Raw genomic sequence first — 27,375 nt, 5'->3', positions numbered from 1 at the left:
TCACAACTGTGATAAAAGACTACAAAAATGTTTGTGTGTGTTCACTGTTAAAATATACCTAATTTATTTAGTCTTTTGTGTTTCCCAGACCAGTGGATAAGAAAGCATGTTATACACCACCCCTTTGTACAATGTATCTCCAAGGATATGTGATAGAAATGGAACTGCTTAATTTTATGGTGCTCCAAAAGTCCAACTAGGAATAAAAATACAAAAAAAAATGTATTGATATAAAGTGACATGCTGAAAGGTAGCACAGTAAACACTGTGTCCTCAGCATTTGATCTCCTGGTCCTCATAATACTGTTCAAGATGTTCAAAAATATCATTGGGGTTTTTGCAGCTGATATTGCAGAAGCAGGCATTAATCCACAAAACCTGCCAAGTAAGCACGGCTCCATTAGGACACTGGAACTCCACTTGCACCGTTTTGGACTTGTAGGGAATGCAGCAGCGTTCATCTGTGCACACACCACAGTATTTAGGACGGTAAAGCTTCTTACTTGTGCAGCCTGAGATGGTAAAATTCATTGAGTGTTCCTCTCTGTAGATGTTAAGGCACCTTTTTCCAGGCTTAGAAAGCAAATTAAAAGGGAATTAAGTGCATGACTATGCATGATTACAATGCCAGTAAAATAAAATAAAAGCCAACCTTAATGTGCTTGGTGATGTCAACATCACAGGGTCGAATGTTGCAGAGTCTTCTCTCCTTGACCAACTGACACTGTCTGTTTGCGTTAGTAAGGCGTAAGGACACTCCTCGGCCACAGGTCTTAGAGCATGGGCTCCAGGATGTGGTCTGTGGCACACAGTACTGCTGCCAATCATTTCCACTGGAGAGAGCTTTCAAAATAATAGATGTTGTTGTCTTATCTAACTTTTAACTGATAAGACTCTGAACTTAACAAAGTTCTCAAGACATTTATCAGTGTAAAACTAGCCATTTAATAATGAAGTAGGATGTAGGCCAATTTTTACGCATGTACAAATACCTCAACAGTACGCTAATAACAAGTTTAATTCATACAGCACAGCACCCTTTACATAACTGAGGACACTTTACATAACTGAGGATACAGATTACAAAGCAAAACAATGGGGAAGAGGAAAAGAACAAAACCTAGACTTGGGGGAAAAAAGAATAATGAGTAGTAAAGTGGATCATTTTGAATTAAACTCTAAAGGAAGAGTTTTTAGAAGAGGTACAAGAGATTGAGGGAGAGTGCATGATCGTGTGCAGGAAAATCAATATGCTGAGTAAAACTAAAACATTCAAACCATCAAAAGCTCATTAGAAAGTAGGCAGTTGGTGCCAACATGAAAGAAGTCACCCAATAACATAATAGCAAAGCAGATAGAAGAGGTCATTACGAGCAATTCATTCAGTTCAGACTGAATTCAGTTCAAGTGAGAAGCAGATTTGGAAGGACAATAATTAAACAACAGAAGCAATGAGATGGGGATAAAACTTTAAAAGCCATGTATTCACAAGTAGTAACATCATGAAATAACACTGTGAGACATGGCTTTGGTAATAAGTACAGTGGGGTCAAAAAGTATTTAGTCAGCCACTGATTGTGCAAGTTCTCCTACTTAGAAAGATGAGAGAGGTCTGTAATTTTCATCATAGGTACACTTCAACTATGAGAGACAAAATGAGAAAAAAATCCAGGAAATCACATTGTAGGATTTTTAAAGAATTTATTTGTAAATTATGGTGGAAAATAAGTATTTGGTCAATAACAAACAAGCAAGATTTCTGGCTCTCACAGACCTGTAACTTTTTCTTTAAGAAGCTCTTCTGTCCTCCACTCATTACCTGTATTAATGGCACCTGTTTGACCTCGTTATCTGTATAAAAGACACCTGTCCACAGCCTCAAACAGTCAGACTCCAAACTCAACCATGGCCAAGACCAAAGAGCTGTCAAAGGACACCAGGAAGAAAATTGTAGACCTGCACCAGGCTGGGAAGAGTGAATCTACAATAGGCAAGCAGGTTGGTGTGAATAAATCAACTGTGGGAGCAATTGTAAGAAAATAGAAGACATACAAGACCATTGATAATCTCCCTTGGGGTCAAGATCTCATCCGGTGGGGTCAAAATGATCATGAGAACGGTGAGCAAAAATCCCAGAACTACACGAAGGGACCTGATGAATGACCTGCAGAGAGCTGGGACCAAAGTAACAAAGGCTACCATCAGTATACACACTACGCCGAGAGGGACTCAAATCCTGCAGTGCCAGGTGTGTCCCCCTGCTTAAGCCAGTACATGTCCAGGCCCGTCTGAAGTTTGCCAGAGAGCATATGGATGATCCAGAAGAGGATTGGGAGAATATCATGTGGTCAGATGAAACCAAAATGGAACTTTTTGGTAAAAACTCAACTCGTCGTGTTTGGAGGAATAAGAAAAACCCAAGAACATCATACCTACTGTGAAGCATGGGAGTGGAAACATCATGCTTTGGGGCTGTTTTTCTGCAAAGGGGACAGGACGACTGATCCGTGTTAAGGGAAGAATGAATGGGGCCATGTATCGTGAGATTTTAAGCCAAAACCTCCTTCCATCAGTGAGAGCATTGAAGATGGAACGTGGCTGGGTCTTCCAGCATGACAATGATCCCAAACACACCGCTCAGGCAACGAAGGAGTGGCTCCGTAAAAAGCATTTCAAGGTCCTGGAGTGGCCTAGCCAGTCTCCAGACCTCAACCCCATAGAAAATTTGTGAAGGGAGTTGAAAGTCCGTGTTGCCCAGCGACAGCCCCAAAACATCACTGCTCTAGAGGAGATCTGCATGGAGGAATGGGCCAAAATACCAGCTACATTGTGTGCAAACCTGGTGAAGACTTACAGGAAACGTTTGACCTCTGTCATTGCCAACAAAGGTTATGTTACAAAGTATTGAGTTGAACTTTTGTTATTGACCAAATACTTATTTTCCACCATAATTTACAAATAAATTCTTTAAAAATCCTACAATGTGATTTCCTGGATTTTTTTTTCTCATTTCGTCTCTCATAGTTGATGTTTACCTATGATGAAAATTACAGACCTCTCTCATCTTTCTAAGTAGGAGAACTTGCACAATCAGTGGCTGACTAAATACTTTTTGGCCCCACTGTATATACCAAGTGCAATGTAAGTGATCAATTCATTTATCAGTGATGCCTTAGTAATTAGTAATGAAGTCATATTATAGCAGAATGGTTAATGTATTGGAGAAAGTAGAAGCATGTGCATTCATTTTGCAGAATGAGTGAAGAAAATCATGGTTTAATCTAGGTGCAATTGTCCTGATCCTAAAAGCTCCCTGGTGTGTCCAGATAACTTTGATATAAGCCTCCAAGGCATAATCTGCAATTGTTGTTGGATAAATATTAAGTCAGAAAGTGTGCAATGCACTTAAGGTAATATAACTGCAGTGTTTTATATCAAGACAATTCAGCTATGTTTACTGACCTTTTACCTAATGTAAAGGTAAATTGCATTAAATAAGCAGTTCAGATCGTACCAGCCATGGCGTGCCGCGGTGCTGCCTTGCGCTCTCTCCTGGATTCCTCACAGATCCACTGGTCACAGCATTGACCGGGGATTTTTACTCGTCGCGGCATCTGGCACCACACCCTGGGCGGCTGAGACTCGTTACACAGTGACATACAGCCAATGGCACCGTTTAAACACAGACAGTGATATTTACAATTAGGTTGAAAACTCTGGCCATTGCGGTAGATCACACCATTGTGTTCACAGCCTGTGCCATGTAGATCTGAATTTTGACAAAAAGCATAATTTATAAGTTTCTGAGAAAGCTCAAAGCAAAAATTTAGTATGAATAAAATAAACTGAAAAATAGCTAGGCATTAATCATAATTATGTAAAACCTATTGACACATTAAACAGTACATTGAAAAATTACTGAGCCCCCAAGCTGTTTTAATTTGCATTTTGTGTAGGGGACACTTACATGCACACACTCCTTTTTCGTACCTAGGCTTGTCTAAGCTGTAGTCACAGTAAAGGCCACGGTGGTGATCGCAGCTGTCTGCCTCATTGCAGTCCTCACCCAACTGCTTGGCGCAGGTCCTGCAGCAATCACAGCCATCCATGATTAGGCTGATGCCAGACGGGCACCTTGGTAGAGCTTCAGGGCATGTGCAGGGCCACTTACAATACTGTGTACGATTGTAGGGCTCAGGAGTAGTGTGCTCAGGTATGGAAGAAACAGTGGAGGAATTCTGGGACAGGTACTGTCAAAAGGGCAAAATGAGAAACAGAGTGAAATGTCTTAATGGAATGTTTAAAAAAAATGACTGCATGACTGGTTAATCTGCATGTACACAGCCTATTTAAGAAAGTATTGAACAAAAATAAACACTGATTCTCTAATTTCACAATAATGTTAAGAATTATTCTGTGAACTAAACCAAGCAGTGTTTTAGGTTATAAAGTCCTCTCCACAATTATTGGTACCCCAGCTAAAAACAAGTAAAAAAAAAGTTGAACCCACACCACCTGCTGTGTCATCATGCCACTGTACATGTGCTGATGCAATAATGATGGCTTGTATTGAATGCATACAATCTGGCACACATGTATGTTCATGTTTGGCATGGTATGCTGTATGTTTATTTGGACTGAGTCTGTTCTACACATTTATTTATATTTATTACATTACATTTTTTTACATTTTCGGCATTTAGCAGACGCTCTTATCCAGAGCGACTTACAGAAGTGCTTCCCATAGTGAACATTACCTTACTCTAGTTTAAGTAAACAACAGTCCAAGAACACATCTGCTAAAACCTGTAAGAACCAAAGTGTTTTTTTTTTTTTTTTGAAAGACACAGAAATGAAAGAGTGTTTGTAAGTAAGTACAAGTCAGCTTAAGTGCTTAGTAAAAAGGTGGTTTTTAATCGTTTTTTAAAGACAGCAAGAGACTCAGATGTTCGGACAGACAAAGGAAGTTCGTTCCACCAATTGGGTGCCAGTACAGAGAAGAGCCTTGATGCTTGTCTTCCTCTAGTCCTGGGTGGAGGATCAAGTCGAGCGAGACTAGTGGCTCGGAGGTTGCAGAGCGGTGTTTGATCAGACCACGCTGGTCCATTTTTGGCGTTGTAGGCGAGCATCAGTGTTTTAACTGATACTGATATTTATAACTATTCTTGTCTATTCCTGCCTTGTAACACTGAGTTGTGACATGTTCTATGCTTTATGGCACATCATATTAAAATGCCAAGCATGGCTGTGATCCTTCATGCATACTTATTATATTAATGAAACAAATGTCTTTGATTTTAATTCTGATAAATCACTTGAGAAAATGGCTGCCAAACTGGGCTGATCATTTTTAGTTAGTTAAATCTAATAAAGCTGGAACTAAGTTTGTTGAATTTACAATTTAATTTTTTTTTCACAAATAAAATTCAGGCGGATTCAAAATGCTATTAAACATACAACTTAGTTTTTAGACTAGACCAAACTGGAGGAGCAACAAACACTGGCTACAATGACTTGATGACTTACTGTGAAGTCAAATGAATTCCACTTGGTGGTAGTATAACCAATATGTTTAGTCTCTTCCACCCCATTCCTTAAATACATTTAAAATGAATGATGAAAACGACTGTCAGATTGTGCTTATATAGTTATAAGGTTATATTTGGTTAAGTTAAGCAATTTTTTGTATTTATTGTATCACTAACTATTATTTAGCTCTAGGTTAGAAATAAGTTATAACAACAAGAAGGCTGTTTCAGAAGGCAGTGTTTTATAACTTTAAGCAATTGTATTTTACATACACATGACTAAATTCCTTATATTTTATCTCAATAAAAGTCATTTATTCCAACATCCCGTGGTAATGTATGACTAATAAAATGTAGATGATTTATGAAACATTGTAAATTGTTTTTAATAACTAGTTAAATTGTTTTTATAATTAATTCTTAATAAATGTCAATGTAAATGTATAATAAAGTAATAGGTGAATAACAACAAAGTGAACGTCAATTCACTTTGCATGAAGTATATCTTAGCATAGGATACATACTACTGTTTTATATGAATAGAAAAATGACAAATCTTACCTGATGTAATAAAGAAACAATAAGGATCCAGATCATGAGCCAGCTCATAACTAAACCTAAGTACTAAATGCATTGGATTCAGAAGCAGGCTGTAGTGCAGGAGGGTATGAGTGCAGATCTCCTTCATAGCTCACACTGTCTGTATTGGACTTTTTGAACACGTCCATGACGTCAAAGCTATTCGCATTTTGCATCAAAAAGTATGCCAGAGGAAAATGTTTAGAGATTTTACTTAATATTAAAGTCCATTAATAAAATAACAGTATAATGTTATTGAGTAAATATTCACAGTTTTACCCAAAGTTTATATCTAAGTAAGAGACGAATAAGGACTAATAAAATAATAAGCCACTTTTATGATATAATAGGTACAGTGGGTGACAAAGTGTATAGAGCAAGAGATGAGCTGCAGTTAGTAATGGTATACCCACAACGTTTTTTCTGTATGATAGGTGTACTTATAAAACAATTACTGAATGCACAAACCCCATTTTCAGGAAAGTTGGAACATTTTGTAAAATGCAATAAGAAGAAGAATCTGTGCTTTGTTAATTCTCTTCAATTTTTATTTAACTGACCAAAGCAACAACAAAAAAAAAATGTTTACACTTTATTGTACTTTGTAAATATAAACACATTTTAAATTGAATGTCTGTAACACAGTCAACAAAGTTGGGACAGAGGCAAAATAATAGTAAAAGGTTTATATAATATTAAAGTTACAGTGTTTTAAAACATTCCACAATAACCAGGTGAACTGGTAACAGGCAAGGACATCATGAGATCAGTATAAAAGGAGGCTCCACCAAGGATTTGTCAGTGCAAGCAATGATTGTGCCAAACTTCATAAGAGAATTGTCAATCAGTTAAAAAGAAAAATTTTTCAATGCAAGCCTGCAAATAATTTAGGTCTTTCACCATCTAATTTTTTAAAAAGATTCACGGTATCCGGAGAAATCTCAATCTGTGTTGGGCAAGGCAGGAAACCCCTGTTGAATGTGCAAGACCAGCTTGGATAAAACGGATGTCGAGTTCTCTGTGCCAAAGATAAAAAGGACCACCCAGACTGTTATCAGTGAAAGGTGCAAAACCGTCATGGTATGGAGGTGCATTGGGATTTTAGGCCTCATTCTGCACGTGCTATAAAAGGGTGGCTATGTTGAAACAAAGTGCATGTTCTTAACTGGCCTGCTTGAAGCCCAGGTTTGTCTCCTATTGAAAATGTATGGTTCATCATGAAATAAAATATCAGACGATGGCTACCACAGACAGAAGACTTGTATCAAGCAAGAATGGAGAAAAAGTTTACTTGCACTACTACATTTAGTGTTCTCAGTTCCCAAACCATTAAAAGGTCTCATTAATATGAAATGTGATGGAACACAGTGCTTCACATGCATCTGCCCCCACATTCAAGTGTGTTGCAGGCATCACATTCTAAATGTGTTAATATTTGTAAAATGCAGTGAAGTTGAAATCAGTGAAAACATAGGAGATCTTTTATCTACTTTTTTGTGTTAAATAAAGATTCAAGAAAATTATCAAATCACAGATTTTTCTTCTTATTGAACTTTACTTTACATACCAGAGATGTATGCCTGATTAATTGCTTGAGTAAGTATTTAGGTACTGTCTAATGGTAAATGAGTTTATAATGTGTCTTACAAAAATGTTAGACATCTATGAATCTATGAATAAAATGATGGTCTATGATGGTCAGATTCTGGATAACAGTAGATTTTGTATTGCATGTGAAATACTGTTTATTAACAATTCTCTCTTGCTCCATTTATTACTGGCTGCAAAAATGTCTGTTAACACAAATCAAACATGTCAAGTAAGAGTCATGTTGAAATTAAAGAGAATGCAGAAAGGACACTTTTAAATCTATGGTTGTTAGTACTTTAAATGCTGCAAGTATTTCCAAAGTATTCAGACGCCAAACAAAACTAACTTAATACTGTCAACATCAGTTATGCTAAATATTCACTTAAAAAATGGTCTGTCAAGATTTCGAACAAAATTTAAACACAGATTAGCATAGTGAAAGTTTAAGTACATTCTCTCTGGCACATTATCTAACGGTGTTATGACAGTATGTAATATCTGTGGTAATGTTTAAAAAATACCTAATAACTATGAATGCCATAGACCTACATCTTTGAAAGGCTACTTGTATTATATAATACATATATATGGTGATCTCTATTGATATGTGCATAATTAAGGCTAATAGTGCTCTGCCAACATCCAACTTTTTATGAAACATATCCAAATGTTCTCACAGTGAAACTTCGACATCCCAAAATACACACAATACCTTAATTTCTCTTATTTGCCTAATTTGGAAACATGCTTGACATGCACTGCATACCTCTTATTTGGAAGCATACCAGATGCAGGGCTTTGGGTTCTCTTGTTGTAAAAGTTCAGTGTGTCTGATTTTCATTATACTGTTTCGTGGAGGCAGTTTATTTTTACTGATCTAAGTTCAGTACACTTTTTAATGTAAGAGTTTAAGAATTAAACTACATGCAATTGCTTTAACAATTAATAGGAAGCAAGCAAAGATGTGTTGTGGCTAGCAAAGATGGTTTGTGGCAAACTGTGTGAGAGAATTGTCAGTAATACAGTATTTTCTTATTCAATTAAATAGTTTAATTAGTTAGTGTAACAAGGTAGTGACATACCACCAAGTGCACAAGCTGGACAAAATCAGGATGTAAGGGGAAAGTCTATACAAAAAGGTATAATAAACACAAAAGGCACAATATGGAAAAAGGAATAAATGAATAATAATAATAAAAATAATAACAACATTAGTGATAACAATGACCTCCTGAAACAATAGCCCCAGCATCAGGTAGATTTGCCGGCTCCTGTGTTTGCAACCGGCCTTGGTCTTGAAACCGCTATGCCAGGCTCAGTCCAGTCTAGTCCAGTTTTCTGCTGGCTCATGATGCAGGCAGACTTTATTTGTTTCTGGGAACTAAGGCTGCCTTAGATGTGGCGTGACAGCTGTTTTCCAGGGCAGGCCTTTACATTTGGACCCACACATGGCACAGGCTGCATCAGTTAGTGGAATGGGGTGCCGCTCGTATATTGCCGTACCTGGTTTGTTCTGGGTTTACTTTCTTTACTCTTTTTCCCAATAACTATGGTGTTCCAGATGCTCTGAGCAGCTTGCCATATTGTGACAATCAGGTTTTTTTTTGGCGATATCGAGTTCTCTATGCCAAAGACGACAAGGTCCATCCAGACTGTTATCAATAAAAGGTGCAAAAGCCAACATTTGTCATGATTTGTATTTGTGTAAAGGCACCACTGACTTAGAGGCATATATTGGGGTTTAAGAGAGAGATATGCTGCCATTAAGGCAACATGTTTTCCCAGGAAACCCATAGGTATTTCAGAAAGATAATGCCAGGCCTCACTGTGCATGTGCTACAACACAGTTGCTTTCTAGACAGAAAGTGTGTGTGCTTAACTGGCCTGTCTGCAATCCAGATCAGTCTCCTATTAAAATCATGAAGAGGAGAATTAGACAACAGTTACCACAGACTCTTTAAAGCAAAATGGGCAAAAGTTTCAAGTAAAAACACAGTAGTGATGAACACATTGATTTTTTGCTTGTATTTCTGTTAAATAAATACAGTTTTAAGATAATTACCAAATCACAGATTCTTGTTTTTATTGCATTTTATGTAAAGTTATCAGAAAATGGGGTTTGTACATAGTGATTTATTTATGGTTCACAGGAGTGGCATTCTTGTACGTCACATGGTGGTTGCACTATAGTGCTTTCCCTTCCTAACTGCTATGGGTATGAAGTGTATGATGATATATTTAGACACTGGGGGGAAGCATGCACAGGAAGCAGAAGCTATGGCTGTGGTAAACCAGTTGTCTGGTTTCTTTAAAAGACCTTTTATATACTTTACCTGTGTTTATGTGTTTTTGTCAAAGGACACCAAGAAACACCTTAAATAATTGAATGCAGGCTGTAGTTAATATAGGTGTATTATAATAAGGGTTTAGGTTTATGAAGAGGTTTATTGCCACCATATGCACTGATGACATTCATAACCACTCCATCAATATCAAGCTTCACACCTATCTCTCTATCAGACACTTTCACCTCAACTACATTCTTGAAGTACTCGGATCACCCCTACCCCATTTATCCTCCCATCTACACTATAGTAAAACAATTAGGACACACCTCCAATGCTCCTAGCCTTATTCCCCTCCCACTTGGTCTCTTGCACACATAATATGTCAAAACTTCTCCTTTTCATCATATCAGCAGCCAGTCGTAGTGCCCACGTTCAAAGTCTCACCTCCGCCTCTCTCTCTAAATTATTTCCTTCTCTCCTTCTCCTCATTGGCACAATAGTAGCATATTTTCCACCAGTACCCTGCTAATCAACAGTACTGGAGGCGGTCATTGTTAACCCAGGCATTGACCAATCCAATATGTGCAAATTTGTTTTGATCCCCATATTTAACTTGGCACAGTTTTTACAATGTATGCCCTTCCTAATGCAACCCTCCCTTGGGACTGGCATTAAGAGTACACTAATACATGCACCCCAATTACTAGGACTGAAGATGGTTATGCTTGGTTAGGCACCCAGGTGGGGCAGCGGGATATTCCGCTAGCACACCAGCGCCAAGATTCTGAACTCCTCGGTTCAAAACTCGGCGTTGCCACTGGTCAGCTCGGCGCCATCTGGCGGGCATAACTGGCAGTGCCTGCAGCAGATACTAATTGGCCATCATATCTGCAGGGTGGGGGCCGGACTATGTGTGGGTGGGATCTTCGTACGCTGTGTAAGGACCCTGATTGATGGAAGAGACGCCTGTGCAGAATGCAGGGGAGAGAAGAGGAGGGCTGTGCACTAGTCGGAAGAGGTGTGTACTGTGACGTGCTCTCCTCTGATGCAATCAGGTATCCCTCAGCAGCGGAAGACAAATTGAGTGTGCTAAATTGGGAGGGAAATGGGGAGAAAATGCATAATTAAAAAATGACTAAGCCACTTATAATGCTACTTTAATACCCAATTGTAATAGCATCACCTGTTTTACCAGTAGAAATAAAAAAAAATGTTTTATATATATTTTGTTTATGCATTTTCTCTCCTTTTTCTCCTGACTTTTAGCGTGTCCAATTGCATGATTGCGTCAAGTTTTCTCTCCACTAATGCCGATCCCTGCTCTGATTTGAGAAGAATGAAGCTAACTCACGCCCCCTTCGACACGTGGGCAGCAGCCGTATGCATCTTTTCATCTACACTAGACAAGATCAGCTGGGGATCAGCTCTGTGTACGGCGAGACACACCCTGATCCACACTCTCCACCTCTAAGCAGGCGCCATCAACCAGCCAGCAGAGGTCGTAATTGCATCAGATATGAGAGAGTCCCTATCTGGCTTAATGCCCCACCCCTATATGAACAACAGGTCAATCATTGCCCATGTGGCCAATCAGCCCAACCGGCAGGCAGAGCTGAGACTTGATACGATGTATTCGAGATCCCAGCTCTGGTGTCAGCTTGTGTTTTAACACTTTTTATAATTCAAACCTCCCAACTTTTTTTGGAATGTGTTGCAGGCATTACGTTAGGAATTAGTACATATCTACAAAAAGCACACTCTTTTGTACTGTTTAATTAGATAACTGTAAAATACAGTTTACAATCACTGCTTTCTGTTTTCTTTTACCCGCTTTAACTATTTTAGAACTGGGTTAATATTATGCCCATCAAACTGCGTACATTTACTATCTATTGTCTATGTGTCATCTTAAGGACATATTACAGATGTTTGATATATGACCACAGCATCTAAAATTAAAGGTATTTCTTATGAGCTAAGCAGGATACCAGAAATACCACAGTACAAAAAAGGACGGTCTGTTTTTCAAGGAGTGGAACGTACCATATTTTGTCAGTGAATTTAAGCATACTTGAAAAGATATTAGTGACATTTGTATACAAATTCATAGGTCTCTCGAACCAGTGGTTCAATTCCTGCATACCTCTCATTTTATCTTGCAAAACTGTAGATGAAATAAAGACCAGCTTAAAAGCATTTATTCAATAAAAAGACTGTAGATACATACTCACTTCATACAACAAGCTAAAAAGCTAAAGATGTGCACATACATTTAGCAATATAGTGTAAATGTATAATGCAGCCAATTAAAACTCAGAGGGCAATTTTTGTACCTGGCTATCCTGGCTTATCCTGGCTGATACCTTTCAACAATGAGATCACTTTGATGCTTTGTAAGCTCTAGGTGGACCATGGTTAGGAAAATCCTACTAGAGAAGCTGAACTTCATATAAAGTTAATCCGATTCACTTTCATTGATGTCAGGTACTGACTACTGTTTAACATAAGTTTGAATGTGATTCTTTAATTCTAAATGCAACCACACCCAATTATAAGGACTGTGCCACATTATTTTAGGTTTTATTTTTACTTTCCCCATCTTGACAATTTTGTTTTGTTTTTCAATTATATTGCACAAGATTGTAGGTCAAATTAAAGGTAAAATAAATACTTTATTCTAAATCAGTTTATGATTTTGTTTACATTTACATTTGCAGCATTTAGCGGACGCTTTTATCCAAAGCGACTTACAATTATGACTGAACACGATTTGAGCAATTGAGGGTTAAAGACCTTGCTCAGGGGCCCAACTGTGGGCAGTGATAAGGCTTGAACCGGCAACCTTCTGATTACTAGTCCAGTATTTTAACCACTGAGCTACCACTTCCCTCTACATATCACGTGAGTTAGGATAAGCTACAGAACAAAGTCTGCATTGAGAGACAGGAGGGGGTTATATGTTGTGGAAAATTTGGGGAAAAACATCTTAAATGTAGATATGATGGACACTGTGTAATGAACGGGTAATAGCTAAGAAGATTGAGATAAGAACTGCAGACCAACTGCCAAGCTAAACCAGCTCATTATGGGATGGGCTTGGACTAAAATGTGTAGTTTGGTAGCACTTTAAAGTGCCATTACAGGCTAAGGAGAGGCTGGTGCTATTACAGGCTAAGGAGAGAACACACAGGTGCCTTATTCTGCCATAATCATCAGTGCACACCTTCTAATCTCTCCAATGTTTTCTTACTCTCACTGCCTCTTATGCAGTGCATCTAGCCAGGACATTCTTTAGGAAAATGGCTTTAAATTGCCCTATTAAACAGAATGCATCACTAAATTGTACAGTGGAAAGGTTTCTGCATTTCTTAAAAGGGCTTTCCAAAACAAAAAGAGATTCATATTTTCTAGAAAAAAGAAGGCTGGTGGTAAAAGTCCTTTTAATACACCTATTCATCACTTCAAGAAAAACTGCATGAGCAACTAGTCCAACGGGAAAAAAATCAACACACAACTGCAAGAAATGTAGGGATTTCACCAACTTCATTCTATAAGAATATGAAAGATTCAATTAATCTAAAAATCTTTGTGCATTAAGGACAAGGCCAAAAACCAGTATTAATGCAGTGACCTTTAATCACTTTATGGTTCTGCACTAACATGCTTCTGCAATCAATATAATCTCATAGGCTTAAAAATACTTCAGAAAACACTTGTTTTGTGATAGCATCTACAAATGCAAGGTAAGACTCCAGTAAGCAAAGTGGAAGCCATAAATAAACAACATCCATAAAGACAAGAAAACAGGTGATTAGCTAAAAATTGGGATAAGCAGATGTTTCTATAAATGAGCCAATACATGAAAACCTCACTATATGTGCACACAGGGTATGCAACAAAAATGTTGTAAACAGCAGTTTAAATAATCACACATACACTCATTTCAACAGCTTTTTAAAAAAAAAGTTTATTTAAAAATGTGTGTGCGAGCGTTTTTTAAAAGCATGTAATATTTTCATTAATTGAGCATACTGGATGCATAATTATTCAGTACTGATTTTTGAAGAATTTGATCTTTTCTTACTTGCTTGCAGTAGCCAGTGACTTGTGTGATCCTAAATATTGTAGCATTAATGGGAACTGGGGAGACATGCCCACTGTGCTCCAGACTGGCAAACATGCAAATAGTTGTGAATTACGAGTAATCTACCATTTTCTGGCTTGTTACAGTGTTGTATAGGATGGGGGATTTTTATATGTGTTGGTATGTGGCATCAGATGTTGTTGTGTTTATGGTGATCCTCATTACAAAAAGAGTTTCCTTTCTGCCCTGATCTAAGGTATGAAAGGGTGACAATCTACTAATTGATAATAATTGATAATAAACCAGATTTGATGTGTTATGCTTAACTTGGTTATGGTTGCAGTATCTTACCCAACTAACCCCATTAGAAATGGAAATCAACCATCACCAATCATTGCCAGTCATGCCAAAAGACACTGTTTTATGTTATTTTTAATGGATGCAGTCAAAGTAGCAATATACTCACAAATGAGGAGTTGATTAAATAGCATATTGAACTTTCTACACAGAAAAGTTATTATTTAAGTTGATATATGTGTATTACTGACCCAGAATATATTGAATTTGAAAACCCATAAATATTATATGAAAGAATAAAGGTTAATTATTTTTGCTTCAGTCATTCACACTAACAAATTTACATTTTCGCCATTTAGCAGATGCCTTCATCCAAAGCGACTTGCATTACAGTTACAGTATACGATCTGAGCAATTGAGGGTTAAGGGTCTTGCTCAAGGGCCCAACAGCAGCAACTTGGCAGTGGTGGTGCTTGAACCAGCAACCTTCTGATTACTAGCCCAGTACCTTAACCACTAGGCTACAGCTTGCCAAAAATAGAAGAAATTGGGAAGGGGGCAATTACTTTTACACAGCACAATACAAACTCTGTTTAAACTGCTCTGTGCTCATTAAAATATGTTTTTAAGCTTAAGATGAATACTCCAGTTTTTCACTGTAACAGATATCTGATTCACTAGGCCTGGCAGGATTTCATCATGCCTAATAAGTTAGCTTTATTTCCACAGACTCTTTTTTTAATCTTGCTGCATAGTGGACTAACAGCTACAGAGTGAAGTTTGCTCAGTGACACCCACTCTGCATGTGTAAAAGTTTCCACTGACGTATAGAAGAGTCATGCTAGGCTACACAGCTCATGAGTAAACTGACCAGTTTAAATGTTTACATTTACTAATTAATCACATGTGAACTCTGGGGGGAAAGCTCTATGTTAAACTGAGTAGACAGAAAGATAATGGCTCAGACCTGAGATATTCTACATTTCTGTGGTTTCGGTAATAGCTGGTTAAGGTTCAGAGCTAATGCTGGGTGAGCTGTAATTTCAAGACTTACTGGTACATTCTGCAATTATTTACATTACATTTATTATTGAAAAATAAATTGTGTATAAATGTTGCAGATCAGCAAATGAACTTAGCTGATTCAGAATTTAGTCAACTTATGATATGATCATTTACACACAAAAATAAACATTGAAATATGTTTAGTTGGAAATAGGACACCCACTTTTAAACTACTTTGAAAACATATTTGGAAACTAATGACAGGAAATATTTAAAGTTAACACACACATACACAGAGTACATTGAGTTCACAGAGTGCACAATTGCATGAGAACAAGGAGTCGGCAGGCAACATATTATATACTTATTTTATAATAACAACAATAATAATATTAACAATAATAATAATAATAATTATTATTATTATTATTATAATAACAACAATAATAATAATTTTATTATAATAACAACAATAATAATATTATTATAATTATAAAAATAATAAAAATAACAATAATAATAATAGTAACAACAATAATAATAATAATATAAAGTAGAACAAAAAGAATAAGATGAACAAGAAGATAAAATAATATATTAAAAGATGCAAATATTGTGGTGGTAGCATAGTATAGGCATCTGTTTGGTGAGTTATTTTAGCTTAACTATTAAAATAAACACGCAACATGTAATATTTGCAACTCTAGGCTTTCACAAGGAATTGAGCTTACACAAGTTTACACTGGTCATTCAGTTCAAAACCACACTAAACCACACTAAAGCAGGAACGCTGGAAAGATCATGTAAAAACTTTACATAGGATGCTTGCAATTTAAGCATGTTAATGTTAAGTAAAATGAATTGCTGTAATGTTAATGTTATTATTTTAGATGTATTACTTCACTGTTTTGCTGCTACAGTTAAATTTGTATAAATATGTTCAGTTAAGCTGTTACACCAGTGTAAACACATATAAAAAGAAATAATTCTCTTTGGAAACAAAGTTAAGAGATGTAGACTAGCTTCTAATAATTTGTCCAGAACTTTAAAACTAAAAGAGCAAGTTTGTAATAGTGATGGTTTAATGGAATTCAGTTTTATTGGTCACATCAAAACGATCAAAGTCAGCACTCAACCATCTGAAACATATAGCTGAAATTAGGGATTTGTGTCACAACAAGACCTTGAGATGCTTTTAATTCTAAAGGCAAAGTGACTACTGTAATGGTCTCCTGACTGGGTAAAAAATATCAACTTTAACTGATTTAAAATGCAGCTAAAAAAAAGAAAAACAAACACTGTGATTTGAACCCAGGTCTCCAGGACCCCAGAGCTGTGTTGCACCCACATCGAGAAACTTGATGCTTTTTAAATTACAGCTTTAAATGAATTATCTTAACAATTAAGGATTGCCAAGTTGTGCACACAAACAGATTGTTTGCTGTAAAAATGTTTACCTATAGGATAGATTGCCTTGTTTGAATTTATATGTGCTAAAATTTGGTATTACTGGGTGATTTGGGTATACCTGGGTTGGGTGTCAACTAAAAGTACAGTAGATGTGCCTAACAGACTGGCATCTCAGTGTGTATACTGTGTAGATATACTGACAATAGAGAGCACATCCATAAAAAGGTTCAACAGAGCGTAACACAGACTTCTATCATAACTTTCTATAAGGGAAAATTTTAAAACTTCACGTAAACCCCAACACTCACATATCACTGTGCAAATGTGTGTCTTATTTTTATTGTAGCTCTGTGAAAACCCTTTTTTCTTCCTGTTGATCACAACTGCCACCAGAAGTATACTTGATGCAATATGCCAATAATATAAACAAGAAGACATTAAGACACAGTAGCTCTTCAAAATATGGAAGTGAACTGCTAAAAGGTCATTTAACATGATACTAAATTAATAAAGCTACTTTCAAAAAATGTCTAGTAAGAGAAAACAAAAATAAAACATTTTTATTTTTGTCATGCAGTATACCTGTGGTACACATTCATTATGTACATAGATTCATTATATATACGTAGATTGTGTCTTTAGATTTCATACTTAAAAAAAAGTAGATACACAAAAAGTATTTTTAGGCAAAACAAAGATATGATTTTAAAATCTCAGATGTTGAAAAAGTACAGATGTGGGAAAAGTAATCAGTCACCATATTACATTGTAAAGGTTCTATAAAAAAATACATAAGTTCTTGATGTTATTACTGCAATACTGTAATAACGTTTTTTATAGATGTTGCCACTGGTTGTGAGGACATTATGATATAATTTTTGTCAATGCAATGAAGCATCCAGGGACAAAATTAAACAACAATAAGTTAAAAGCTGCAACGCAGGACATGCCATCTCACCACACCACCCCCCTCCCCCAGCAATCATGCCTGTGTAGATGCCTGACCTGCCAACAGCACCACCAAGGTTCAAACCTGGATTTCTTGGATTGCACTACCTAAGCAACTTTTATGTACTATTTATAACATTTAATATTAATAATGTGTTTACTCAGGGCAGATGTACCAACATTAGTTATAGAGGTTTTTTCAAAACGCTCTTGAGGTTCATACTTAATTTTAATTTATTTCATTAACACAGGCTATTAAATATTACATTGCTTGCACTATAAAGGCATTTTCAACATTAGTAACCACTTCCTTTTGATAGGGGTTGGCACAGAAACAATTTATGCAAGTCAACACATCCTGGACAGGTTACATTATATAGCCCATATCATGACAGACATGTAGACGGACATCAGTGTCTGTGACACCAGTAAAATTATGTGACAAAAGGGGAAATTCTATTTTTGCTGAAAAAAATCTGATCATTGCACATTAATAAAAGAATGTGATACCAGTGGCAGTCAAAGGGTAAGGTAGTCTTAAATATATATATATATATATATATATATATATATATATATATATACGTATATATATATATATATATATGCGTGTGTCTGTGTGTGTATGTGTGTGTGTGTGTGTATTAACTACTGCACTGACCCAAAATGCATTTAGCAGACGCCTTTATCAAAAGTGACTTACATTACAGTTACAGTATACAGTCTAAGCAATTGAGGGTTAAGAGCCTTACTCAAGGACCCAACAGCAGCAGCCTGGCAGTGGTTGGTTTTAAACCAGTGACCTTTTGATTAGTAGTCCAGTACCTTAACCACTAGGCTACAGCTTGCTTTTACATGTGTTTTACATGAGTTTTTCTTATACTGGATACACGGACAGAAACTTTTGCAGGACAACTACTGCTAGGGGGGAGAAGCAACAGTGGTCAATTTCTCACAATAGTAAACAAATAGTTTTTTTTCCGAATGTATAAACACCCAAGTCTTTAGAAATGCATATCTCTGATGGTTCCATTGAGATCTTCAGAAATCTGTTTTGATAGAATGATCAGGTCTTTTCAAATGTAAGTGTACGCAGACAGTGTGCCTGGACTATAAATAAGTAAGCAGTGTGTTCAACAGATGCATTCTTTACTCATCTTTTTTCTTTTATTGTGACATCGATGAAGATCAAATTGCATTTCGTGAGTAATTTGTGCAGAAACGTTATTGCAAGAGCTTCAACTTTCGCAACTGTATCTTTAATAAACTCATGTGGTCAGTGGTTGTGTGCTTTTTGTCTTCCTCATTTTGCCAGAGGAAGTGTTGAACCAGAGGCAGTGTTCACACATACTAACTAAAGCTTGCCACCGAATAAGTCAGAACATGACACATTGCAGAGGTCACAGTTCTCTTCTCTTTTTGGTCACTTTTTATACTGGCTTTTATTAACTTGTAATGATTCACCAGCCTTGGCAAGAGCTTTATCTTTTGTAAAGCCAAATGGATGTGCGCCTTTGCAAAAACTGATAAAAGAAGTAAGTACTTTTTTAAAATGCATTTTTATTTCACATGCCTAAAATCTTTTGATTGAAAGCTTACTTTGTAAAGCCATTCAGTATGGTTTGGTTAAAGCATCTATGTATGTGGGTGGCACGGTGTGGTACTGTAGGGGTTGCACATTAACAGAATTTGCCCTTGGGTTCCTTGGCTTTCTCCCACACTCCAAAAAATGGTGCACTGGCTGCTCTACATTGTCCAGGTGTCCACTTTGTGCATAGTGTACAAGGGTTTTTGAATAAGGATGGCACAAATATCTTAATTTTTTTTAAATTAATTTTCACTAACCACTTCATTTTGGTCGGGCTCACGGTGGGTCAAGAGTCAACCAGATATTTCTGATAATTTAATGTAGGACAACACACACACACACATTTCTTCTTTCATACCTAGGGGCAATTTCAAGTAGCCAGTTCATCTACTGCTAACGCAGTTCCTTAGAACCTATGTTGTTGTGTGGCACTTGCTTTACTGGTTGTGCAACACTTGCTGTGAATTTTAATGCAAATGTACTGTTATTTCCTCATTTAGTAGAAAGCCATGTAACTACATTGTGAATATTAATATTGTGTCATATAATAGTATATAATAATATTGTGGTCCTACTGAGTGCTTTACTCCAGATATATTCATTGTAATAAATTCAAAATTACTATTTTGAACATTATTGAGATTTGGTGTTTGTTTACTTTCCTATGAGATAATGTTACAATTCTAGATCAATTCCATCCACAAATTTACACAGCTCCAAAAAACAGTTTAGAATGTACAATTGCCTAACATTTAAACGGATGGGCTACGATAGCAGAATACCACATGACGTATTACTCTTGTCAGTCTAGAACAAGTATCTGAAGGTACAGTGGGCACATGACAATTTACGATTCAGAAAAATAATGCATTATCTAAGATGCATTATAATTTTTTTGGTGCAACATTAATTTGACACGGTCAGAATTTGTTAGGGTCAGAATTTAACGTTCTTTTGTGCCAACAGTGGAACCAGAAGTAGCCCTTATTGAAGCCTATCCACCCATAGAGATGCTTTGCAATGCAAATTCTCTTTAGCACATACAGTATGTAAATGTATTTATTTAATTTACCTTAGCCATTCTGTTAGCTCCACTATTCAGGTCAACAACAAATACTTTCACTCATGATTGCCTCTCCCTTCTAGTAGCTTCTTCATGTTAGTACAGATAAATAGAACAATGAAGAGAATTACAGAATTACATAGCTTTCTCCCTTTGTCTGCTAGCAAATTGCCATGGGTCATGTATTCACATTAACCCTTGATTAGGATGGGTAAAACTGGTCAGTTTCACAGATCACATAAAAAATAAAAAAAATCTACCCTTTAACTGAAGTAAAATAAGTCTCCAAATCAACAATTAGATGGCACACCCGTTTCAACAATTTATTTTGAAAATGTGCCAGAAGTCCAGAAAGTCATTCTGTCATGTTAATATGCCGTTTATTCAACAGTGGCTCCCGTCCTGCCATTAGGCCTTAAAGGCCTAATTTATGAAGTGCTGCAAAGATTGATGTCCGTCCAACCTATTCACCATTAAAAACATAAGAATTTGCTAGATGATACTGGAACCTTGACTGCAACCAAGTTTATGGTCAGATAAAGCAAAAAATCTTTATCAAACACAGTCATGATACCATATACTATAAGCTACATAAAGTGCATTGAGAATTTAAATAAAGTAGCCAAGTAGCCAAAACCTACTGAAAGATCTAACACAATACATTATACTTAGTGCATTTATGTTGGCAGGAGAAGGTTACACATGTGCCAGATGCAGGGTTACCAATAACTGTGACTTGTGTGATTATACCCACTATAGAGCCTCAGTTATGTGCACACCCCTCAAGCAGTTTTAGTCGCACTCATTACTAACAGGTGCATATAATCAATTATTTAAAATAAATAATATGTTAATATATCTCCTACAGTATGGAGTTGTGTGCCTTTGTGTAAGGTCCGTGAAAACATCGTTTAAGGACTTCGTACAACATATTCTTTATGCCACAAGTCTGGCTCATCTTGACCCACCTCTCAGAAGACTGGCATGAAGACTTTTTCTGCACTTGCACCCAGTGGTGAAATTAACTTCCCCTGTTTGTTTAAAGCTTAAAAAATGACTGACTCATCGTGGTCAGTTGTCTACATGCTTTTGGCCATATAATCTATTTTGATAAAAGTGATGTTGTTTTCCTGGAAAAGATTTTCATCAGCGAAACATTTATGAATAGATTTCTTCTTTAAACACAAGGACATTTTTTTCATGAGCTTTTTTACCCATATTTACCCAAGGTGTCAATAATAAAAAAAAGCTTAAAGAACTGATATAGACAAAATCTAATTTTATTTGCTGCAGTGACATGAATAAATGAAGTCTGTTGTTGGCTGTGTTGTAAACAGTGTCCACTGGAAACTTGTGGTAGACTAGCTCTCTGCAGCTTCCCCATCCTGCTAAATGGAGATAACACTTTAGCCACTATGAGGAAGTTGCAAAATTGAAAGCCTACTGTCAAAAATGAAAAACTTGAAAAATATATCTTAATGTTTCTGTGTGGAATTGTAGCTATTCTTCCCCTGAATTGCTGTCATGGGGAATATAATAAAAACCCAGACTGCTGAAAGTCAGACTGATGCCAACTTGGTTTCGTCTCTTAAAGGTACGCTGAACTTTAAGTTTGTTTATATTATTGATACACTTAGAATTTCACTGACATGTGTATGGCAGATTTATGATTGCATTGATAATTGTATTGAAAGTATATTTGACCTATTCTTAGATACAGAACATGACAACTTGGTTGTGCTTTCTGACTACCCATGCCGTGATGTAAGTGAGCCCATTTTTAGGATGGGAGACAGACTAAGAGGCCTGTCTCAGTAAGTTCCTTTCTAGTTTTGTATGATGATATAAGTTATTTTATGAAACTTGACATTTTTCTGAGATTTTTTATGGATTTTCTTTACTGATTTTGATTTACAGGGAGGCCTGCTGGTGGAGAGTTTTCTCTTTGCAAACTAGAACTGAAAACTACATTCCTAGTAATCATGTGGCAAAGGTCTTTCATGGGTGGGTAGTGCTTTTAGATGGTGTGATATACCAGATTAAACCCTGAATATGTCATTATAGTATTTATAATAATATGTAAATTGTAATAAAAAATCATACATTCATGTCTCCTAGTAATTTAATCCATGACCTCTTGACCATCCCATAATACAAGGTTGGAAAATTAAAGAACTACAAAAGCCTAAAACATGAACAATTAGACATAAGTGGCATTTTAACATTTAAGTCTTGTTTGTTCAGCAATTAATGTATGTAATAGCAGCTAAATGAAAACATCCACCAATTCGACAATGCTCTAAAATGCATACAACTAAACAGACCAGCATTTGTAATTTATACACAACCAGTGTTACCATTACCATTCTGTCACACTATGTAGTGTAAAGTATACAGTTTGGAGGAAAATGAATAGGACTTAATTTTTAGCCTTAATTCAAAATATAATATTTTCAGCAATGTATTATAGAAATAAAGTAAATTACAGTTACATTTCTGTTCCATTTAGCAAAGCCCCTGAACCATAATGACGGTTGAACAACTACCAGTGTAGTTTTGTACCCAATACAACTGCACTACATGCAAATCCACATACATACAAATCAGTTTACTACAATGTTGCTACTTTTCTAATACACTATGTAGTGCATTGTATGCAGTTTGAAATGTAGCATTTTGTTTATTTAGTCATGTGCCCAGATTTCAGATTATCAGGGATTATATCCTAATAATTGCAATTTAATGTTGATTATATAAATATATCTAAACAGAATAGCTAACTATCTGCTAGTACCATCTACAGGCATCCACATCTACAGGCATTGCACCTACTTAATCTTTATTTTCTGTAAAGTAATAGCATGTGGTTTATTTGAAAAATGGGACATTAGTTCTGTGACCAATTTAACCAAAATACTAATGTAATGAAATGACCATTTAAAAAACATATTTTCAATTCCATTAGTAGTTTAAATCATTTATAGTCAGTTGACAGTAGTAGAATTTGAGATGAATGAAGAAGGGAGTCTTTTGTGTGGCTTAGTTTTATTTATGTCATGTGTCTTAAAATAATTTATGTCATGTTTCTTAAAATAATTTATGTCATGTTTCTTCAGATGGCTGTTTGAGGGAGTGGGGCGGCAGAAAGCAGAGGAGTTGCTACTTTTACCTGGAAACACAGTTGGATCTTTTCTTGTCAGGGAAAGTCCAAACCATAGAGGTAAATAATGCTCATAACTAACTATTACATCATTGATAAAAAGCCCTCTCATGCACTGTTTATACAACAGTAATACCTGTAATAGGCTTGCTAATGACTTATATGTACATATGTACAGGTGTGTACAGTCTATCTGTGAGACACAGAGACATTAAGCACTATAAGATTTTCCGTCTGGACAATAGCTGGTACTACATCTCTCCTGGTCTTACCTTTCAATGTTTGGAGGACATGATCAACCATTACTCGGGTAAGAATTAAACACAAAACACACTGAGAATAGCAAAATGTACTATAAAATATTTATAACATTTATATCTCAACAACTATATCTCATACAAACTGAAGGAACCATAAAATGTCATCCACCAAAAGGGTATTTTAAAAATGCTACTGTCATTATAAATAATGAACAAACAAGTAGGTGAAAAGGTGTGGAAAAGTGGTTATAAACACTGTCTGACCAAAAGTATGAGGGCACATGACCATGAGCTTGTTGGACATTCCATTTTCCCATTTCAAAACAATTTGCAACTCCACTTTACCCATAGATAGACCTATTTTAAATTGTGTGTATTTAAATTGTGTCACTTTAGATTCTTCAGATGGCATCTGCTGCATTTTGTCAGCCCCATGTCTTGCTTTGGCCAGCACCCCTAATTCAGTTCCACAAGCTCCGCCTGTGGTGATGCGTCATAATTTTAACTGGAAGAAAGTCAACAGGTAAGTGCTAATAACTGTTGTGTTTTTGGAAAATACAGTATTTTATACAGTATTCCACAATTCCATATACAGTTTATGCATACGTACTGTATGTTCTATATGTTTCTAAAATACTTAACAATTTGGCCTTATCAAAATTACTCAGGTCTTTATGTCTGATCATATTTGCTGCATTCAACACTTGTACTATGAGCAGCTACCATCAGCCAACAGAGTATTTAAAGTAGCCAATCCATTGTATGCATGTTTTAAAGAAGGTGGAAAGAAACCAGAGTATCCAGAGTAAGTCCACACAGAAACTGGGGAAACATACCAAACACTTCTAAGACATTGAGACCCAAATTCCATAGATTTTGATGATGTTTTACACCCACACTATCTGCTGCACCACTGTGCCACCGTTTCACAGTTCTGTGTTTATTTTACATTTTTAACTGGGCGGCACAGTGGCTCAGTGGGTAACACTGTTGTCTCACGGCAAGAAGGTCCTGGGTTCAATCCCCAGGTGGGGCGGTCCGGGTCCTTTCTGTGTGGAGTTTGCATGTTCTCCCCGTGTCTGCGTAGGTTTCCTCCAGGAGCTCCGGTTTCCTCCCACAGTCCAAAAACATGCAAGTGAGGTTAACTGGAGATACTAATTTGTCTATGACTGTGTTTGACATTAAACTTGTGAACTGATTAATTTTGTGTAACGAGTTACTAGCGTGTCTGTCATGAATGTAACCAAAGAGTGTGAAACATGACGTTAAAATCCAAATAAACAAACAAACATTTTAAAATGAGGCATAAAAAATCTATTATTAGCTAAATTAGCAGGTCTGTCAGGTTACTAGCGTGTGACAGACACGCTAGTAACAGTAATAATCATTTACTTTTTATTTATCATAGCTGAAGTGTTATTTTGTGTTTTTTCTGATCAGGTCTGAGCTGGTGACACCCTCGGATCAGAGCTATGGGGGGAGCAAAAACAATATGGTGAGCTATGGTGTGAGGAGCAGCATTGCTGCATATCTGTCATTAACTGAAACTGAAGACCTGGAAGAGAAACGCAGACGTACAATGATGAACAAAAGGCGTACAATGTACACAGTGCCTGGCTACAATAATCAAGAAAGAGAAGAAATAGATTAAATAAATAGTTTAAATAAGAACAGAAACAACCTGAGCCTAATAATTATTTTGAAAATTGTGAAGCATGTTAAGTTAAAAACCTTTCTTCAAAATCTATTATAACTTACAGACCATTGATTTTTGATTTATTAGTTTGTTTGAAAAATACAAGGTTTGTTTAAATATTTAAACCTTTGATGCCTTAACAAAAAGCGCTTAAGTATTTTCAGAAATCATTGGAATTATTTTTCACATTCTGACCTAGCTGATAAAGGCTGCATATTGACCAGACAAACGTTAACATGAACTGCATGCCAGGCGCTACTCAGCTCACTTTTGCGCAATACCTGAGATTGTTTAACCTTTACACTTACCTAATAGGGTGTTGGGTAAATCTTACCACTCATCTAATGAGATGGTGATTAAAGACATTTGTTGGTATCAAGCTTACAACTGAGTTTATTTATACAATGCTACAATAACTTCTGGTTATTTTAGGTTTATTGTACATTTTATTTGGAAGAAACTATATGTAAAATGAATTTACACTTACTTTAAACTGTTAATAAATTTTTGCATTACTGTTGTTTGTAAACTTTTACCCTATTGTAAAATATGTATAAGCCTATTGTACTGTATAATATTCAGCTAAACTGCATTAAAACTGCATTTAAAAGAAACCAGTTTTTTTTATGTTTTTAGGAGTCCTTTAAAGGCTTGATGCTGGCCTGTTGGCTATGTGCTAATGTTTTAAAATTGCTATTGTTATGCTGTACTTTACATGTTCGGCTAATATTAAAGTCCATGTCAAACGTTTACATGTATTTCTCAGGCTTGCCATTTAAACCATATGTGGGCAGATAATCTCCAGTTTGTCAACAAATGTGTTAGAAAAAAATACTGAAATTTAAAAACAATATACCTTACAAAAAGATTGGAAGGAATTTGAATATTTCTCCCTCTACAGTGCATAATATTATTAAACAATTCAAGGAATCTGGAAAAATTTCCGTGCATAAAGGGCAAGGGCGCAAGCCATGATCTCCAATCCCTCAGACAGCACTACATCAAGAAGCATTATTTAAAGGTCATTTACACTTCTGTGATGGCAGCATTAATGCAGAAAAGTACACTGAGATTTTAAAGTAACATAATGCTGCCTTTAATACAACATCATCAATCAACAAGACAATGAAAAACACATGCTGCACACATTACAAAGGCATGGCTACTAAAGACTACTAAAGACACCTTAAGACTTGTTTCCAGGAAGAAAGAGACACAATAACACTGGTAACACTTCAGTGCTTGGTGTCTTTGATTCCAAAACTTTTGAAGTTTCATAAGGATTATTACTTATGACAACACTTAAAATTACAAAGTAGTAAATGCCTTACCATCACATTTCCTTTATTAATGAAAAGGGGGTGTTGAAACTGGCATTAGGTAACTGTTGGTGCAGCAGAGCTCCATTGTCATGAGCAATATCGTTTGATCCTTACCAGATGTCAAAGCATACTTTATCATAAAAAAAAACTCAAGAACAGCTCCAATTTGCCATTGTTAAATTGCAGTGTGTTTTACATCACTCCAGCTGATACCCTGACTTATCTAGACAGTAATATGTATACTGTACACACAGTAATAAGAGTTTAGTAATAAGTAAAAGTAATAAGGAACCTCTTAGTGTATATTAGGCATGCCATCACAGCAATAGTTGCAACTGATTAATAAATGCATCCATTAATATTTGAATGTTTGTGAAACTGATGGGGTTAAGATTTCTATAAAATAGGTTGACATTCTTTTCCAATGAAGTAATGGCAAGGTGGTAAAAACACAATTTTAAACTAAGAATGTTTAAAAGACTGTAATTGTCTGAAATTCAGCCATGAGTCTAGCTAAGTGGAATCTCAGTCTTCTTTCAATCATCAGATATTCACCC

General features: G+C 36.2%; 2 protein-coding genes across 2 annotated transcripts; one reads left to right on the top strand and one right to left on the bottom strand.

Moving 5' to 3' along the window:
* Positions 1–273: 273 nt before the first annotated feature.
* On the bottom strand, positions 274–6,137 carry ccn4a (cellular communication network factor 4a). Its single transcript, XM_062986085.1, has 5 exons — positions 6,090–6,137; positions 3,968–4,250; positions 3,515–3,769; positions 653–843; positions 274–573 (listed from the first exon to the last, which is right to left on the bottom strand). The coding sequence occupies exons 1-5, from the start codon at positions 6,135–6,137 to the stop codon at positions 274–276; spliced, it is 1,077 nt and encodes a 358-aa protein (XP_062842155.1).
* Positions 6,138–19,202: 13,065 nt separating this feature from the next.
* On the top strand, positions 19,203–26,073 carry sla1a (Src like adaptor 1a). Its single transcript, XM_062990704.1, has 8 exons — positions 19,203–19,264; positions 21,881–21,974; positions 22,095–22,194; positions 22,298–22,384; positions 23,497–23,600; positions 23,719–23,850; positions 24,197–24,323; positions 25,241–26,073. The coding sequence occupies exons 2-8, from the start codon at positions 21,905–21,907 to the stop codon at positions 25,449–25,451; spliced, it is 831 nt and encodes a 276-aa protein (XP_062846774.1). The 5' UTR covers positions 19,203–19,264; positions 21,881–21,904; the 3' UTR covers positions 25,452–26,073.
* The last annotated feature ends 1,302 nt before the right edge of the window (positions 26,074–27,375 follow it).

This window comes from Trichomycterus rosablanca, chromosome 2 (assembly GCF_030014385.1).
Source record: "Trichomycterus rosablanca isolate fTriRos1 chromosome 2, fTriRos1.hap1, whole genome shotgun sequence".
Taxonomy (NCBI): domain Eukaryota; kingdom Metazoa; phylum Chordata; class Actinopteri; order Siluriformes; family Trichomycteridae; genus Trichomycterus; species Trichomycterus rosablanca.
The sequence above is the reverse complement of the archived record's forward strand: the minus strand, read 5'-3'. Positions and strand labels throughout refer to the sequence as shown.